Consider the following 20,525-nt stretch of genomic DNA (forward strand, 5'->3'; position numbering starts at 1 on the left):
ACTTGGATGCCATAAGGCATCTAAGTTCAAACTAAGTTCGCAGCACATAACTAAGTTTTTGTTTCTTATTGTCAACCAAACCGACAAAATGTTTAAACTACAGGCACTACATCCATTCCCCCAACTACATGGCATACAATTCATGTCTAGAAAAACCAAAAAAAATTAAAAAATAAAATAAAATAAAGGCAATTGAGGCAACTAATAGATAAGTTACATTAAAAGCCACAACACCCCCTCTTTTTCTTTTCCTCCATACTGTTACCAACACTCAAAGAGGTTGCCTAATGACAAGAAGTACATAACATAATTAGCATATCCTACTCATCCAGTGCGCAATCTATCAAACATCAAAAAAAAAAAAAAAAAAAAAAAAAAAGGGTTTTACAAGCACCCAAAATTATTAGTTGATGTAAATAAGTATAAAAACTATACTCGAATTACTTGACGTATAGTCATAATTTGATCCATGATCTCTACGTGCTTGCGCTTGAACTTCCAATCCTCCATAAACACTCCTTTCTCAGAGGAGAATCTGTGAAAACTGCTTTGATAAAATTCACCACCTGCATAAATAAGAAGATCCAACGTTGCATATTAGCATGAAAAAAGCTTAATAAATATTAGAGTGATAATACCCATAACACTGTTGTATCTTATAGGCGAAACTTAAAATACAAATAATAGGTATGCTGAAGTGTTTATGCCTGCGTCTTTTAAAAGAGTTCCTGACTCCCATATTATACTTCAAAATATAGAATGAACAGATTTGACATCAAACAACCAACTTAATAGTGGTTTAAGTGTGATCCTTGTCCAAACAAGCCTCTTCACCCAAAAGCTTGTTAGTCCGGCACTGAAACTCAGCTTAAGAACAAATGTTGGTATGTTTCAGAAAAAACAACATATTTTTAAGAAATATAAAGATGCACCATCCATATGGACCATATCAGCTTCCAAGCTTGAGACAATTCAAGAAAGGAACTTCGAGACAACAGAGCTCTATACATTGCTTTTGCAGAATCAAATGAAGCTAGACGCAAAGGAAAACCACTTGAAAGCAAAACATTGTGCACAGAAGAGGATTAATGGATGCCAAATTTGGTAAAAGGGAAAATAGTAGTTCGTGTACCCCTTAGGAAAGATTCATTTGTCCATAAACCATTAAACTCAACACTTGGGATCCCGAACTTTCATTTTATTGCACTTTAGTCCTTATATTGAAAGAAAAATTATTGCCTGCAACTGGTTCATCCCTAGTCCGTGCACCATGGATCCATCATCCCTCCATTCATTTCATAATTTTAATTGAAATATAGAAAAGGCTGTAACTCTACAAGTGACAGTATTCAAACATGAGATGGGAGATGAACGTTTGATAAATGAATGGTGCATGAATGGCTCTGCACCTAGGGTAAACAATTTCAAAAGTTAAGGGTTTCAACCGGCAAACTTAAGGCCCCATTTAGTTCAGGGTATCTATTCCACCAAACGGGATGATTCTTGGCCGGGATATATTATTCCGGTCAAACCTTGCTATTCCCGGCTATCCCAGAGTAGCTTTGGATTTATTATTCCACCATTTTAGTGGAATAGTGCTATTCAAATGTTTAATTACAAACTTTATTAAAATTATAAATTGAATTAAAATTAAATTATATAAATATAATATGTCATATATTATAATATATTATTTTTATTATAAAATTATTAATTGTACTATATTAATACAGATTATTTATATTTAAATATAATAATAAATTATATATTTAAAATATACAATAAATTCTTTATTAAATTTAAGTTTTAAGTAGAATTTTAAAAAATTTTATAAATTTATTAATAGTAAAAAATTTAAAATTTATTTAAAAATTATTTTTATCAAATTTATAAATTTATTATAATAAATTATTTTATTAATTGTTCCCCACTATCTTATTTTTAAATTTAAATTTTAATTTTAAATTTTTAAATTTAAAATTTATAATTTGTAATCTCAAAATTAAAGGTATAATTTTAATCTAAATTTATATATTTTAAAATTTTTGAAATTTAAAATTTGATATTTATTACTTTCAACTTTAATTTTGATCTTAAATTTAAAGTTTGAAATTTAAAATTAAAAATTTTGAATTTAAAATTTGAGATTTAAATTTAAAATTTGGATTAAAAATATAAATATAACATTTAAAATTCAAATTCAAAATTCAAATATAATGAAGGGAATATCATATTTTTAGGGGCAATTTGCCTATATATACCCTGAAAAGTTCCGGTTTTTTATTTACCCTTTTAGAAGGCTAATATTGAAAATACCTTCTTATTTCCAAATCTTTCTAATATACCCCTGGAGTTAAGTTCCGTTAGTGAGCTGTCGTTATCTCTGAAAAATTACCATTTTGCCCATTCAAATATACCTTTGTACCGGTAACTAACTTTCTTATATATACCCTTCATATAGCAAATACTTTCTTATTTGCCACTTCAACATATCAATTAATTAAAGCACGTCGGAGGAGCAGATGAACGGATGAAATCGATCGCAGCTAAACAAGTGGTGGCTAGAGACATAATTAGTTAATTCGGATTCGGCAAAAATTCTACGATATAATTCGGTAAAATTCGTCTTTTTAATTTCTAAATTCGTTGAAAAATACAGCTAATAAACGGATTCAGCAATTATTCAGGATACGTGATTTATACGGGTATTATAATGTTTCCAATTAAAAAATTCGGGTGGATCAAAAATTCGTCTATATAATAATTAATATACTATATATATTAGTATTATAATTTTTATATATAGATTAAATATATTTAAAATTATAATAAACATATATTAATAATATATAAGAGTTATATATTTAAAAATATTAATAAATAATTACAAATTTATAAATAAAATACTATATGAATATATATTTATAAATAAAATTATATATATATATATAGAATTGAGCTCCTGTACTTTTAAAAGTACCAAATCATTGGTGCTTGTAAGTTTTTGGCCCTTGGATTAAGGGATGTGCGGTTAGGATGATGTGGGCCCCCTAGGGTTGAGTGGGTGGTTGGTTGAATAGTATAATCTAACGGATAAAAATAACCAAAGGCATGGATCTAACGGTAAAAAATTTACAAGCACCAAGTGCTTGGTGCTTGTACAAGCACCATAGCCGGACTCTATATATATATAATGAGAGGGAGGTCCACGGTAGACCTCCCTCTCATCCGGTCCACGAGGCCAAACTGACCTCGTGGACCGCGCGAGGGCGTGCAGGGTGCGGATTCGGAGCCGGATCCGGAGCGGAGGGCGTGTAGGGGTCCGATGGCGTTGCGGCCCTCTTGCTCCCGGCGCCGGCCAAGGCGGCGGAGGAGGAGGACGACGACGACGACGACGAGAGCAGCGGAGGAGGAGGACGACGAGAGCGGCGAGAGACGGGATCGTCGCTGCGGCCCTCTTGTTCCCGGCTCCGACCAAGGCGGCGGAGGAGAAGGAGGACGATGAGAGCGGCGAGAGGGGTGGTGTTGGAGGTAGAGGTGTGGGAGGTGGTGGTGGTCTGGGAGGAGATGAGGCGAGGTGGAGGCGGAGGAGCCGGCGACCATGTTGGGAGAGGAGAGGATAACTTAAGGAATTAGTATACTAAGGTAGGGGCAAAATAGGTATTTTATTTAGGTTTTAACTCTAGTATACATTTAACCCATGTTTAACCCGAGTTAAGCTAGTAGGGGTAGATCGGATATTTCCAAACGTACGAGGGGTATATAGGCAATTATCCCTATTTTTTATTTATAACTACCTACTATCCTTCTTATTTTATCTTATCTATTCAAATACTATTTTTTTAATTCCCGGGAATAACCCAATTTTCATCCAAATATAAAATTGGTATAGTTCTTGCTTATACCTGAACTTATACCTATCCCTGGAATAGGCAGTTCTTGCTTATATTCGAACCAAACGATACCTAAAAGTTCGAGGACCAAAATGAAACCTGCACAAAAGTTCAAGGACTTGCCTAAAAGTTGTAAACCACCAAATCAGTTCATGAGGATGCTTAATAAATAATAGACTCCTAACATTTTTATCAGAAATCAAAGTACTTTCTTAAAATTTTGTGCTTTGATTATGTACAGAAATTCATACTAAGTACTACAAGAATTTCTGTAGATAAAGATTCTACAGAAAGAAAAACTTTTCTGTAATCACAAGAAATGTCAAAAAAGTGAAAGCAAAACCAAAATGATGGACTCCATAAGAAAAACATAGATAAAAATATGAAAAAAGAATCATAGATAAAAGGAAAAACAACAATTACTAGAGTTCTCATGTGCGTAACTGAGGATAAAAGCACAAAAAAGCATACCTCGTTAGACGTAAAGCCACAATGAATTAGTTCTCCACTTTCCCAAGCTTCAGTAATAGATTTCAGTGGCATATCAAACAAGTCTACATAGATGAATAGTATCATAAAAAATTAATCTAAAAATCTTTTAAAAAAAATTCTGACAAAAAAGGGACTTAAATTATACACTTAAATTATTGTTAGCCCCAAATGAGAACATACCCGCCAACTTACGAAATTTTCGTAAAGATGGTAACATCTCATCCAGTTGAGCCCATAACATGTGATTCAAGACTTTATCCTTTCCATCTACTTTAGCAATGAAGGATTCAAACAAAGAGGAAAGGTTTTCCAACATCAAGTGAATAAGTCTTTGCAGCTGTAGACATTATAAAATGTTTTTAGTTGTTACCGGCTATAGCACAAAAGAGAACTAAGAGAGAGTAGGAATTAGTAAAGAACCTGCAAGGTTTCCTCAGCTGCCATGTCATCCAAAAGAAGCATGTCTTTTGTAATTCTAGAAAATACATAGTCCAAGGTTATACGCATGGATCTCTTGTAAGTCAAAGCTGGCATATACGGTTCCCACATAATATGTACTTTCTCAAGAATGAAAATCACCTGAAGAGATCACATCAATTTTGCAAATCATATATAATATTACGTATGATCAATTACATATTATATTCTTTTTACATTATGCCAGTTTCAAATTCAGCAAACAAGGAAATCAAAATAATGCATTAAGCACATAGCTGTAAACACATAAGAAACGGTTTCAAAAGTGTACTACGAATTTTGAGATACTCCCAGTCTTATCCCAGTGGGCTATTGATTTAAAATTTACAAAGATAGAATTTTTGCAATTGAGAAGGTTGAGTACCATTAAAAGGAAAAATGCAATCAGCAGCAGCTTGCAATAGGTCATGCTTGCACTATTAGAAGGATTGTCATATCTCAAATGAGAAGGACCAAAGAAGAAATGGAGTCTCTTAACCAACAAATAGTGCTTCAGTTTACAGAGATCATATGTTTCTTAGTTTGCAAACAAATAGAATTTTGCTTCACGAAGCTCCATTGAGTTCATAAAACATACCTGTTCTACACTGAATTTTGCCGCTTCATACTGCTGAGATTGGTGGGTGTTCTCAAACCCATCAGCACTATCTATAGCCTATGGAAGCATAAGGTATTAAAGGATAATCAATTGATGAACCTCAGATTAATGGGAACGTATGCAAAGCAGCACAGGGCAATACCTCCTTCAAGCTACTTATAACTAGTTGAATTTGCTTCTCTAGTATGTCCTCTGCTATCTGATAAAAAGTTGGTCCCATATCAACAAAAACTGCGTCTTTCTGTAATCCACTAGGAAAATCTGCACGGTACTGAACAAACAGAACAACCCGAAAATAATATAATGTGTGTTACAAGGCCAAAGCGGCATCTTATGTTGAAAACAAAAAAAGATATAAAAATAGATATTCAATTAGACAATTGTAAAATAGCCAAATAAAAACTTGATCAAAAAGGCTCAATTGCAAGGTATGCCAACCTCAATTTTCTAGTATTTATAATGGTTTGGCTGCAATTTGTAGCACATCTCATGCGAGTTAACAGCAGATACCACAAAAATGTAAAGAAAGTACACTATGAAAGCAAACAAACATTTCAAGGAAAAATGAACAATTGGAAATGTGCGGAAAAGAAAGGTAGGCTTTTTTTCAAATTGTTTAATAAATAATTTTTAAAAAATTTGAAAATGGAAAGGAATTGCCAGGGCAATAGCAGTCCTATTCTAGTTAATCTAGATATCATATGATCCCTCATCAAATCAATATGGATGAATTTTGCAATTTTCATAAAAAATCTAAGAAGAAATAATTTTCTCTAATTTTTTTATTTTCTAATTTGTAAAATTTGGAAAAAAAAAAAAAAAGATAAAATTAAAATAATTGATATATTGATCCACATGATTTCTCATCATATAAGTCGTTTTCTAATTTTCTTAAATAGATCTTGCAATACTTGTCTTTATGTAAAAAATTGTGTAGATCATCATACCGCCTAAGGCTTAAACAAAACATTATAGTTGGCAGCACTTAGGCTAAAACAAAAATTAAAGGAAATTGTTGCGTGTCTTATCTCAAATAACAACGTCGAGCGGGTGTGAATGCAATTGGAGCACATTTGCACTGACACATACCAAAGTGTGTAATCGATTAGCGTACGCCTTAGTTAGTTAATTCGCAAATAATTCGCGAATTATTCGCAACTATTGGATAACCGAATTTAACAGCGGCCCCATATACGTATTTTTTCCAAAAAATTCGAAAAAAAATCGCGTTTTTTTGGTTTAAAGTTTTTATTCGCGAATAACTCGTGAACCCCATATTATTAGCCGAAAAAACACCCGCTCGGTTAAAAGAAAAAAAAAGACTCCGACAGAGAAGAGAAAACGCTCGCCTCTTCTCTCGTTCAAAGTATGCCCTAGCCCCCTCCCCCTCGCAATCGGAAGCCCTCGTGAAGCCACGCACTGCTCGCCATCGGCACTTCGATCGCTCGTGATCGGAAAACGTTCGCCTCTCCCCAAAAAGAAAACACTCCTTGCTCAAAGTTATTATTTTCCCTAGCCCCCCTCCACCCCCGACCGGCCGCTCGCGATCGGAAGCCCCCGTAGAGCCATGCACCGCTCACCATTGGCACTTCGGCCGCTCACGATCGGAAGCCCCCTGGAGCCACACGCCGCTCGTCATCGAAACTTCGGATTCTTCAGCCCCCTGAAGCCACACGCCGCTCGCCATCGAAACTCCGGATTCTTCAGAACCCTCCCCACCTCGGGTCGCACACCGCTCGCCATCGGAACCACCCGCAAGGTCGAGCGCTGCTCGCCATCGGAAGTTCAGAAACCTCCCTACCCCGGGCCGCACGCCGCTTGCCATCGGAAACCCCGCGTAAGTTGTTGGATCCATTAATTTCCTGCTCTGCAGTCAACATTGGGGAAGAAGAATTTAACCCGTTAATCTTCCTTTATTTTAGTTTATTTTACTTGATTGGTTGTTTTTTCCCTTTAGCGAAACTGTGAGTATGCTAATAATGGATAAGACCATAAGATCTGGTCAAACTTTGCATTGTAAAACTGCATGAAGCTGATCCCTGATCCTGTCCTAACTAAACCAAGTGGAACAAGCTGGTTCATCCTGAACTAGCTCAGATTGAAACAAGCCAACTGCTTAGAAGCTCCTTCATTATGATACATGTGCACATAAGTAAAATTGATTGGGTATCAATGTGGGTAAATAACTACGTATAAAAACAGCTTTGGTTCATAATAAATCTCTAACTTTAATGAGGATAATTGAGACATATGAGCAACTTTGCCTTTCTTTTAATTCCTTAATTTTACTAGTTCAATTCTTTAGTAACTTGAAGTACGACTAGTTGAGTTCTTTCACACACAAGTTATAAATAGGCTGTGCAAAATAAAAAGACTCAGATTGTATATGATTACAAAATAAGTGATGTTTGATGCATGATTGTTTAGGTAATCCTAATGTTCTTACTTAGAGTTAAGTGATGTTTGATGCATGATTGATGAGTAGTCCTAATGTTCTTTTGATGTGATTTTATTCTTTCGGGAATCCATTGATAGGCAGTCTTGTGTATTTGAGTCATTAACTTTTGATGTGCAGCAAAATGGTTCAAAAGAGATAGATTTTGGGTTCATACGGAAGAACTAAGTGGAAAATTTAAGTGCAAATATTGTTCTGAAGTGTACTCAGGTGGTATCGCAAGACTCAAATCCCACCTATCTCAATTTACAGGACGTGACATTAAAACATGTGATAAAGTACCACTAGATGTGCAAACAAAAGCATTCACAGCTATTTGTGGAGATCCTAGTAAAAGAGCTAAGAGTATAGGAAGTACGAATGTCAATGCGTCTAGTGCGAGTATTGCAGTTTCTAGTTCTAGATCATTTGGAAGAACTAATCAAATGACAATGTAGGAAGTTTATAAGAAGAAAAATAAAGAAGTTGATCAATCTCTTGCTAAGTTTTTTATAATGAATAACATTTCTTTTAATGTTGTTCAATCAAAGTCATTCATTGACCTTATAAGAGATGTTGCGAACTATGGCTCTAGCTATAAAGTACCATCCTATTCAACACTGCGAACAAAATTGATTCCAAATGGAAAAAAGAAAGCCGACACATATGTTGGAAAGATGAAATCCTCATGGTATTTGAGTGTTGCACCATATGTCAGATTGTTGGACTGACTTGAAAGGAAGAGCATTCACTAATGTCATTGCCTATTCACCTGGAGGTGCGGTTTTTATAAACTCTTTTGAATGCTCAAGAGAGAGGAAAACTGCTATGTATCTTAAAGATATTTTATCATCTGTAATTGAAGATATTGGGCCAGATAATGTTGTCCAACTCATCACCGACAATGGTAGCAATTTTCTAGTAGCAGGTGACATGCTTGTGGGAAAGTATCCACGAATGTACAAGACTCGATGTGCGGCACATAGCTTACAATTGCTCTTAAAAGATATATATAAGAATGTTGAATGGGTGTGAATTGTAATTTGACGAGGAGAGGCTGGTTAAAAATCATATGTGCAAGCACATCGTTCTTTTGGCATTGATGCGAGAAGCTACTCAGAAAGAACTAAAGCATCCTTATGTTACAAGATTTGCTTCAAATTTCTTGTGCTACAATCACTTGTGGAAGTTGATAATGAACTAAAGCTTTTTGTAGCTTCTGCTGAATGGAGAGAAAGTAACTTAAATAAGGGTTGGCAAGCAGAGAAAGTTACTAAGCACGTCCAAAATAATGATTTTTGGAATAGAGCGAAGGAGGCCCTACAAGCTTTAGAACCTATTGTTCAAGTTCTACATTTAGTTGATGGTGAGGGATCTACTTCTGGATACTTATATGATGCTATGAAAAGAGCCAAAGAAGCAATCAAATGCGGCTTGGGTAATAATCAAAATATATTTATGCGCATATGGGAGTTATTTGATGAAAAAAGAAATGAAAATATTATGCATCCTATACATGCAACTGCGGCTTTTTTGAACCCGGCTTATATGTGTCATGAAGGGTTTAGAGAAAGTCGGGAGATGAAAGATGGCATAGGTTTCATGTTTGAGAATTTAATTCTTCCAGAGGAGAAGGAAGATTTTTTAAAACAAGTACAAATTTATCGTTCTAGATCAACTTCAATTTTCAATTATGCGGCCTTGATGATGTTAAAAACCTCACATTCTCGTAAGTTATGTTCTTTTTTAACTTTGGTGTAATTTTCTTTAAAAATCATTAGCTAATTTTTATTCTTCATTACAAAAGTTTGGTGGGATTATTGTGGTGATCCCCTTCCAGTGCTAAGAAAATATGCAGTTCGTATTTTAAGCCAACCATATAGTTTTTCATATTGTGAGAGAAATTGATGTGCATATGTAGCCGCCCAAACAAAAAAAAAAGAAACCGATTATCTCCGGATATGTTAGATAATCTTGTTTATACTAGAATGAATACATTAGCAATGAAAAAGTGGTCCACTTTGGAATCACAAGATTTGAAGCCTATTAATTTAGAAAAACTTCATGAACTTCCTAAATATATAGCTCATGGAAAAGACGGAGATGGAGACAACGACGAAGAAATTGAAGAAAATTCATTAACTAATCTTGACCTTTTGTGGTTAAATCAGGAGCCGGAGTTTGCTGATTATAATTACTAGAACTTTCTGTGATTGTATGCTTTATGTCTGTTCAAACTTTTACGTATGGTTGTATGTGGAATTGTGAACTTTATATATCTTTTATTTGTTTGTTTAGATATGTTAGTATGCGCTATGCAGAGTGCAAACTTTATCTTGTATTTAATTTCCAACAATGCAAGTATGTGAACCTTATATGTTTTATATTTAAACATGGACTTAGTCTCTTACTTGTTTGATTATGTAGGGTATAATATAGTCCTTTTTTACTTAATCTGCTTAATTTTGTAACTCTTTATTTTTATATTCTTAAGAATTATGAGTATTTATGCTAATAGCATAAATCTAGAGAGAAAAGTCTAATTTAATAGCCGATTTTTTTATTCTGAATTATTAATTGGTGAACGTACAATATCCGTATAAATCGCGTATCCGAATAATTGGCGAATCCCTTTTTTAAGCCGTATTTTTCAACGAATTTAAAAATTGGGATATGAATTTTATTCGTATTATACCCATACCGAATTTTTGCCAAATCCGAATTAACTAACTATGGTGTACGCTCAATTAGAGAAGTTGGTTTATGTTCACTATAGTATACGAGTCCGTTTACGATGCATGCCTGAGGAATATGACAAGGACAAGGAATTGCGAACTTATGATTCCTTAGATGCAAGCTTTATCAGTGATGAATCGGACCCTATACTTAATTGGCTACAAGACGAGAATCAAGAAGACTCATTGCTCGATCAACCTGGAGATCCAACACAGCCATTCAGAATAATCACCGAGGAAGCAAGAGTTACTAATATAGAAAAATGGGTTGGGGTTGAGGAAAGTGTAGGGAGGTCTCAGAATCAAGGTGGTGATGTACAAGAATAAGCGATTATGGGTGAAGAATCACAAGATCTAGCAGATGACTCTAATATGGAGTTTGATCGTCTTATGTTGGGACCTGGAGATGTTCGCCCACCCTGTACTCAACATAGAGAAGACATCGTTAGTCACAAAGAAGGCTTTAATAATGATCAAAAGTGGGAAGGGTAAAAAAAAAAGGTATAACATCCGCAAATCCTTTAGATGCAACTAATGCACTCCCTTGATAGTGATTACAAGACATCGACACTAACAGATTCTAGATTACCACGATCCAAGGATGAGTATAGTGATGACGATGACACCAATAGTAGTAGGGACAGTGGCGAATTCTTTCCAACAACACAGTAAGAGGGTGGGGGTGGTCTTATATTCACCGAAGAACAACACTTATGCGACTCAAGATACTGATCATGGGTCTCAATGACGTCAAACATCTGAAAAGGTATATGATTGTAAGAGAGGTAAAAGGTCCTCACAATAAGAGTATGGAAAGATAAGAGAGGGTTTGGAAGTGGTGTCAACTGGGTACCCAAGAACAAATGACGATATGCACTCACAGTTCGATAGTACTTCTATGTCATTGTATCAGTCATAACAACATGGATTTTTTGGAGAGAGATACAATTACGATGTTGATGCACACTGTGTTCAGCTCATCAACTGCATCAACTCATGACATAAGAGGATCAATCTCAATCCACCCAACATCAATTGGTGCAACAGCAACCTAGTCACTTTCATCCATACCTTCATATAGTGGAAGCTCGTACGGTGAGTCTGTGTCCATGATCCTGTAGCATATGTAGATTGCGTACGATAATAAAATGAGATATACCAGCAATATATGACCTTCTCACAATACCAACAATACCTATACCATAATTGTCATGGAATTTTGTACCAGCATATCATATGCCATATGATCAACTTCGACAATCTATGTGTAACTAAGCAATCATCTCTCCGTCAAGATAAAAAATCATTATTGCACTTGTGGATTTTGATATTGCATTTTTTATTTCTATTCTCTATGAGCTATAGTTAAACTTTACTTCACATATAAAAAAGCCTACCACTATCTTAAGTTATTAACTTGTAAGTGTAGTAAGCTATTATTGCCAATAGATTGACACAAATCAATACATAACCAAAATTCATAACTATTACTCTTAAAACTTTCAAAATAACATTATGAGACCATATTGGGACGAAAAAAATTAAAATAAGACCGTACCAAAACGTGCCACTAGGAGGGCATGCATGCCTGTGCAGTAACGTGCCAGGCAAAAATCGGCACGTCTCTGTGCCGCAGCACTTTAATCCTTACTTTATACTATATTCTAACAATTACCATATTGGTCAAATCAAGAAGGATTAAATCTCCGAAGCACTCCTCCAATTGTTTCTTTGGGGAAAACTATGACTTTGTAATGGCAAGAGCCTTTTTGTAAGTGTGTTTTTCTAATTTCATCCCAGATGTTTGGATGGTAATCTAATATTCTTTTCCTATCTGCTGGATCAACTTCGCTTTTCTTAGAAAAAGATTGATGTGTATTGTTAATCAATCCTTCTATCCTTCTATTCCCACTATTGAGTTTGAGATAACTTTTGTTGTAAAGAACTAGAAGTGGCTTTTCTTTGTAAAGATTTCTCCATATTCACTAGCAACAATTAGCAATAAATAAACTAGTTTCGTTACAAGAATTTAAGTGCTCATCGGCACGGGCTGTATCTACCTTGTCGTATCGTGCCAACAAGAAATCGGCACGATACAACCCCCCGTGCCGATGGCACAGCTTAAAACCCTCTATTCTTTAAATTAGTAAGTAATTTTCTCAATAAAGTTCAAAAGATTTGATAAAAATACATAATAAATAGTTAAAATATTTTGCTACTAAAAAAAATAAATATTTCATGCAATTATGTGTCGGCACACATGAATATTTTGTGATCGGCACGCATCAGCACGGCCTGACACACACCGTGCCGTACCGTGCCAGGAAGTTTCCGACACGACCCCATGCCACGACACTCAAATCCTTGGTTTCGTACAAACCGCATGAAATTAACAATATGCCTATAGCCAACAAATATAAAAAAAAACTAAGGCCCCGTTTGGTTGGGGGGATAAGCGGGGATAACGAAAGTTATCCCCGCTATTCCGCCAAACGGGGTGAAATTTGGCCTGGATATTTTATCCCGTCAAATCTTACTATTCCCGGTTATTCCGGAATAGCAAGGGATTTGCTATTCCACCAAAATGGCGGAATAGTGCTATTCCAATTCTTAATTTCAAACTTAATTAAAATTATAATTTGAATTAAACTAAATTATATAAATATATATGTGATATATTATAATACATTATTTTATTATAAAATTTATTAATTTACTATAGTAATACATATTATTTATATTAAATATTATATAAAATATATATATAAATTATATTTAAATATTATAATAAATTCTTTTATAAATTAAGTTTTAAGTAAAATTTTAAAAATTTATTAAATTTATTATAATAAATTATTTTTATTAATTGTTCCCACCCTTATTCTTATTTTAAAAATTAAAAATTAAAATTTAAAATAAAATTTTAAAATTTTAATTTATAATTATAATCTCAAAATAAAGTTTAATAATTTAATTTGATATTTAAATTTTTGAAATTTAAAATTTGATATTTTATATTTTTCAATTTAAATTTTATCTTAAATTTAAAGTTTGAAATTTAAAATTTAAAATTTTGAATTAAAATTTGAGCTTTTAAATTTCAATTTTTTAAAATTCATAGTTAAAATTTTAAATTTAAAAATATAAATTTAAAATTTTAAAAATTCAAATTCAAATATAATAAGAGGATAATATCATTACTTTTTATTTATAAAACTCACTATCCTTCTTATTCCATCTTAGCTAACCAAACGCTATTTTTTTTATTCGCAGGAATAACCCAATTTTCATCCAAACGCAAAATTGATCTAATCCTTGCTAATACCTCAATTTATACCTATCCCTGGAATAGTCACTTTTTGCTTATCCCCGAACCAAACGATACCTAAATGAATAATATTTATTCACAAACAACAATAACAACCAAGTACAACTAACTAAAAATAATTAATATACTAGTTGTATTTTTATGTACTATAACAATTCAAAACAACTATCATTCAGAAACAAAAAGAATAAGTCACAATTAAAGTAAAGCAAATAAAGATAAATGCACATACCTAATACCTTGCAACCCAATTAAAAAATTAAGAGGAGAAATTTAGTGAGCGCATAACTGGAATAGAATTTGGCCTTTGGAGCAAGATTTAAAGTGTCGCCCCGTGCCGTACGGCACCGGGCGGCACGTACAGGGGGGGTCTCGGACTCCCCTCCATGCCGCGGCACGGACCCGCGTATCGCGCAAGCCAGAGCGATACGCAACTCCGTGCCATGGCACTGTGCCGTACCAACACGCTGTTTCTTTTTGCTCTTTTTTTTGCTTTTCGCTTTTTTTTTTCTTTTTGTTTTGTTCTTTGGAATACCACGAAGCATCTCTCACCCCCCAAGGACATTGTAAATCGAAAATCTACTTGTTAGATAAGTCAAAAAAATAAAATTTTAATTTTTTTTGTTTATGAATATACGGGTAAATTTTTAATTTACATATCCAATCCATACCGCAAGTGGCGAAGCCCCCCGCACCCCCCTTATTAGCCTGAGCTCTTTGCTTCCACGACAGACATCCATTTTTTTCATAAATTATTTTAACAAATTTGTCACGCCGCAAAATTTTTGGCGAATTAAGGAAACAAAATCGAAGTCAATAAACAGATTTTGAGGCACATCAAATATAAAAATTTATTTTTGCGTTAGAAGATTAAAAATACTAATAAAATTAAAAGCTAAATTAAATCAATTGATACTTAAATTTATCTAATTTATTTGTCATATAATTTATTGCTTTTTTTTGATAGTTCTAATAATTTTTGAAAAAGTTAATTAAAAAATAAATTTTTTAAATACTTTTTAAAATAATTTTTTTAAATAATTTTTACAATTATTTTAAAATTTATTTTTTTGTATTCTATAAAAGAAAAACTGTAATATGGTCAAAAGAAAGAAAGAAAGATGTCTTTGCATTTTTAAAATTCTAACCTGCAAAAACTTTTATTCTGCATCAGGTGTAGTTGTATTTTACAAATAAAAAAGCTTACAAATATGTTAATTGATAAGTATAGTGAGTAATACATATCAATTATTCCTAATTATTTGATTAAATCTTTCAAAATCACATTATAAGAGTTTATTAGAACCAAAAAAACTGAAATAAGTCCGTACCAAAGAGTGCCAGTAAGAAGTCATATGTATCCATCGGCACGCAAATGTATCATGTGTCGGCACGCAAACGTGCCGCTGCCGTACCTTGCCAGACAGACAACAGCATACCCCTGTGCCATGGCATTTTAAACCTTGCTTTGGAGTCATAATAATATATTAATTACATTAAATGTAGTTGAAAAGGGAGTAAAAAGAGAAACTGTGGGGTCAAAAGAAGCTAGGATTTTTTTATAAAAAAAGAAAAACCATTGGCCCTTTGTTGCTCCAGCTACTTACAAGAAGAAAAATGACCAAAGGACTTAGTAAGTTCGAAGATTTCATCAAACCCCTATATTTCTTTTTCATTGTTTATCCTACCCAAGTCCCCTTCATGCCTTCTCATGGGCCCACTACCACGTGGGCCCACGAGATAAAAGAATGGCGCTAAAGCAAGGCCATCTTATTTGACCCTACTTTGGGGTCAACTTTGGCCCCAAATGGGGTCAACAACCCAAGAAAGATCATAAGGGCCTTTCTCTGACTACCTTGGTGGGGTTAATAGAGGTATTAATAAATCAGCCACTACATCTTGATACACAAGTTCTCAAAAATGGTTCAAGTACCTTTTTCATACTATCTCCTTCCTATGAAATAATAGTGGACAAAAAGGGAGCCAGCCACTCTTTTCTCAATCGCTTATTTTGGAAAGGAGAAAATAGGAAAGGCTATTGCCCTTCCCCCTCTCCACGGGTAGCAACCATAAATAGGGGCATCAGCCTCCTCTCTATTCAGCGGTAGCACTTTCATATATAAATATCATATTCCTTTCTATCTTTTCTCTGATAACTAATAGAAGATAAAAAAGAAAGCCACATATCGAAAAATATTATAAACCCATTTGATGAGACTTCTAAATTAATATGACAGCACTTAACCAGTGTTAAAACAATGAAACCTCGAGAGGCCAAGAGTGTAGCTATAGGCGATACATCAAAATTTGAGAAAAAGGGCTTTTGCTTATATAACCCTTATTACTTTCGAAATTTTTCAAATTTACCCCTCAATAGCCAAAATACCCTTCTAAAACCCAATCCCATTAGTAAAACCTAGGGGGAAAGGGGACATTTGAGGGAATTTTTTGAAATCAACAAGAGTATTTTGGTCATCCAAGGGCAAATAAGATATTTTTGAAGTTTTGAAGGGTACATTAGATATTATCTCTTGAGAAAAATATCTTTAAGGCATTCAATAATCTCAAGAGGTTGAAAACCAAAATTAATATAATAAAGCAAATATGAAAGTTCCCAATTGTTGAACCATATCAAAAATATACTTCAAAAGTTCTACGAAATTACAAAGTAGGAGAATGTTTTCATTTCTTTCCTTTTCTATTTTTTGGCGCTTTTGGGTGGGTGGCTGTTGGATGAGGCATTTGGTATTTTTGAAGGGAAGTTGAGGTTTCCAGAGTGTGCTATTCTTTGCCACTACATAAGGGTCAACATACAAAATATACTATTGAGAGGAACGAAAAAGTACACAAGATACTCTTCCACCTAGCAAAATGTTCCATTTCCATTGTAGGAAACTGTTGGTTTTATGTACAATGGAAATAAGGACGGGTTTCAAAATTCGCCGTAACAGCGATAATCATTTTCTAGTTTGGCCTAGTCAGCTGGAGAGTTGATACATGATTATAGAGTTGTGAGTTGGATTGATAGGGCCAGACCTGTTGGGGATTGGATCTCTACAAATTTGTTTGAACAATATTCGAAGGAATTCTCAATTGATCTTGCACAGGAAAGTAGCAGCTCCAAGTCAGAACAAAGACAGTGGGCGTAGCATGTAGCAGGAGAGCGGAGAAAATTGTAGTAAAAAGAAGGAAATAAGGAGAATTAACCTAGCAATAGAAGATGGAGAGATACTATGACATAACCAAGGTGTGGGATACAATACAACAAAAGCATTGATGGGTTTTGTATAGATTCCTATTAAATTACTATCCTAATAGTTAAGGGCCACCGCGCGGATGCGACCGGGCGCGATGCGGCGGGAAGAAAATATAACAGTAAATTTATCTAACTATTACATAACATCATTTTTTTTCTATTATGCATTGATATTTTTCAATATTATTTGTTCTACGTATTGATAATTAAAATTAAAGAATAATTAAGAATGAATTAAAGTATATTTTTTCTAAAATATTTAAACCATAAAAATATGGAGAGAAAAATAAAAAAGAAAATATGTAGGGTTGTAGAGAGTGAGAGAGAGGAAAAGAAAGTGTGTGAGAGAGTGAGGAGGGGTTAAAAAAAAGGACCACCGAAGCCGCGCAACAGAGGGAGGCTTCTTTGGTTATTATTTATATTATATATATATATATTATATATATATAAATTTATTATATATATATTATATACTATATATTAGTATATCAGATAACACCATAATTGATAGGATAAGAATTGTCACTTGAAATTTAGATAATTTCCGACCATTTTTTGTAAGATTTGTGGCTATACCTGTTTGTGTTGGTACCATACTAAATATTACTGTTTAACAAAGCGGCCTAGGCTCTAAGTGCGCACGGCTAAGGTTGGAGCAGCTCTAGGCGGGCGTCATGATAGGGTGCGCCTAGGCAGCCTAGGCGCGCGCCTGGGACTAGGCGCAAGGCGCCCTCAAGGCACGCCTAGGCAATATTTATAGTAACGGGTTTGGATCCATATTTTATTGGTCTAACGGGTTGAAATATCTAAAATAAATCCAATACCCTAAACTAAACCCTAAATAATCATCAATTATCTCTCTATTCCCCTCTCCCTGTCCGCTCGCCCCTCTCCCTGTCCGCTCGCCCGCTCGCCCGCTCGGCCATCTCTCCCTCTCCGATGCTCCCTCTCCAGTTGTCCTTGCTTCCGGCACTTCCTCCTTGCTTCTTCAACTCGCTCGCCTCTTCTTCCAAGGTTTTTTGTCTCTCCCTTGGCCTTTCTCTTTTAGTTTTTTGTGTATATTTCTTCTTCTTTTTTTTTTAAAGCAGTGCTTTCTATGCTTTTTTTTTAAGTAGAAATTTTCTGTTTTATTTTTTAAAAAAACAACATTTTACTTGAAAATAAAACAGCATTTTAACATTTTAAAAAACAGCATTTTACTTGAAAAAACAGCATTTTACTTGATTATTTACTTATTTCAAAATTTTATGAAAGTGTGCGCCTGATCTCTCTCGGGCGCGCGCCTGTGCCTTGCGCCTTGCGCCTAGGCTCCAACAGGCCTTTGTGTCTAGGTGCGTCTTGGGCTTTTTTAAACACTGCTAATAATATATAGCTAAGCTACGCATGCATCAAGACATCCATTTGAAGTTTCACATTATTTATATCAAAATTAGCATGAATAATCCTTTAAAAAATTGTGTGGACCCCACAACCCTCCAAAACAAGGTAAGGCCTTCTTTTAGGGTTACCAATTCATACATGTTTTGGGGACTAAAGTGAAAAGCATACAAAATTTAGGGATCAAAATTGGCATGAAAAAAAAGATTAAATAGGCTATGACATGATAATTTCGATAATTCTAAAATATTTTTTAACAGTTGCTATTTTATCGCGATGAAATTAAGAGGTTTGAAAACTTAATTGCAAAAAAAAAAGGAACCAAATAAAAAATGGTGGAAAGTTTGGGCAGCACTATACAATTAATTCTAAAAATCCCCAAATTTGTGGGCCCCACAACCCCATAATAAGGGGAGGCCTTCTTTGGGTTCCAAATTAGATAAAATTTTAATTTTGCTATCTATAGTAAATATATATATATATATATATATATATATTATATTATATATATATATATATTTGTTGTAGGCAAAAATAAAAAAAAATGTTGAGAGAAGAAAATAAAAAAAGAAAGTAAGAGAGTGAGTGAGAGAGTGTGTAAGAGTCTGAGAGAGAGGCAAAAAAAAAAAAAAGAAAAGTGGACCCACCGAAGTGCCCGCCAAACGCGGGGAGGCTTCAGTGGGATTCCCAATTCATTATATAATAAATGGAATTATTAAATTCACATCCTCTAGGATTTTAGGATTAAAAGTTATATAGTCCATGAAAGAGGAAAGCTCAACCTAAACCCAAACATCTATATAAATAGGATTCATGACCAAAAAGCCTAATATACCTCAGAATCAAAGCCGAATAGGTTAAAGAAACCTACAGAAACCTAATTACACAATAGAGCTCAAATAACCTTCGCCTAACATGCCTATGAGAAGCATCCTGCATCAGAATCATACAACAAAGGGAACTCCACAACTGATCCAGAAGGACTGAACAAAGGTTACTCATAAATTGCATTTTTAGGAGCACATCTCCTAGCATCTAATTATACAATGCAAAGAATGTAAATACCGGAATAAAAGTAGATAAAATGCAAGTTCACTGGCAAATTATATAGGGCAGTCTAATACACTGAAAGCTACCAACATATTCAATCACATATTTATCAAAGAAATATGATGATTATAGGTATCTACTCCACAGAATAACTACTAGCTCTTACCAGTAACTCAAGAAAAATACACAGAACACTATGCATAACACATACCTCAAACGCAAGTCCGAGGATCTCTTGGGACAAATATAAAAAGTCATTGTAGACGTTGATAGCTACCTGGCTGACGCTATCAAGCTGCTTTCCAAGCTTCATTTGTTATGTTAGAAACAACAAAATTAAGTAACATTATCAGTGATCTGAATGGATTTCAAACCAGCAACGCAGAAGTAGCAAAATAAAAGATCTCAGTTGGATTATCCAAACCAAAAATTCAACATTAACTGTAATAAGCCAGAATTTGTTAACCAGCCAAATAATTCAACAACACTCAGGTGCTGCTTGTTGTCTATCTTATCAGAAAGTGATCATCCAAAGGAAATCAATGTGTGAGTGCTAGAAGTTGCGAAGGAAAGTAACATGTGATTTCTACAGAAGTGAACACTTAATGGAAAGTAAAGGTTCCGTCAAACAAGTGATTTGTCCAATACTATAACAGAACTGACCACTTAATGGAGACCAAAGATTCCCACAAACAAGTGATTTGTGCTACGCTATAACTTACAAGGCACTTGAATAATCGTCATTTTAGCAAATGAACTAAATGCACTATCTGGAAAAGAAAATATTCTGCACCCACTAAAATTGCTAAAATTGACTAAGTTCAAACGGTCTCAGTTTTGAGAATCGGAGGGACTTCTTTGGTAGACCCTGGTGATGCAGGCCTC

At 34.3% G+C, this 20,525-nt stretch overlaps 1 protein-coding gene across 5 annotated transcripts in view; it reads right to left on the minus strand.

The window, feature by feature from the left end:
* Positions 1-20,525, minus strand: part of LOC109719901 (centromere/kinetochore protein zw10 homolog) — a 31,900-nt gene that overhangs the window by 1,302 nt on the left and 10,073 nt on the right. For 2 of the 5 annotated variants that reach the window (XM_020246736.1, XM_020246739.1), the window contains exons 8-14: positions 19,852-19,947; positions 5,603-5,731; positions 5,440-5,517; positions 4,806-4,964; positions 4,566-4,722; positions 4,365-4,447; positions 48-566 (exon numbers count right to left, since the gene is read on the minus strand). In XM_020246736.1, coding sequence (XP_020102325.1) covers positions 477-566; positions 4,365-4,447; positions 4,566-4,722; positions 4,806-4,964; positions 5,440-5,517; positions 5,603-5,731; positions 19,852-19,947 — 792 coding nt within the window. In that variant the 3' untranslated portion in view covers positions 48-476. Of the gene's footprint in view, positions 1-47; positions 567-4,364; positions 4,448-4,565; positions 4,723-4,805; positions 4,965-5,439; positions 5,518-5,602; positions 5,732-6,850; positions 7,328-19,851; positions 19,948-20,525 lie in introns of those variants that run through there. The other 3 variants (XM_020246737.1, XM_020246738.1, XM_020246741.1) reach the window with 3 other exon arrangements.

The sequence above is a fragment of the Ananas comosus genome, linkage group 14, assembly GCF_001540865.1.
Source record: "Ananas comosus cultivar F153 linkage group 14, ASM154086v1, whole genome shotgun sequence".
Classification (NCBI taxonomy): domain Eukaryota; kingdom Viridiplantae; phylum Streptophyta; class Magnoliopsida; order Poales; family Bromeliaceae; genus Ananas; species Ananas comosus.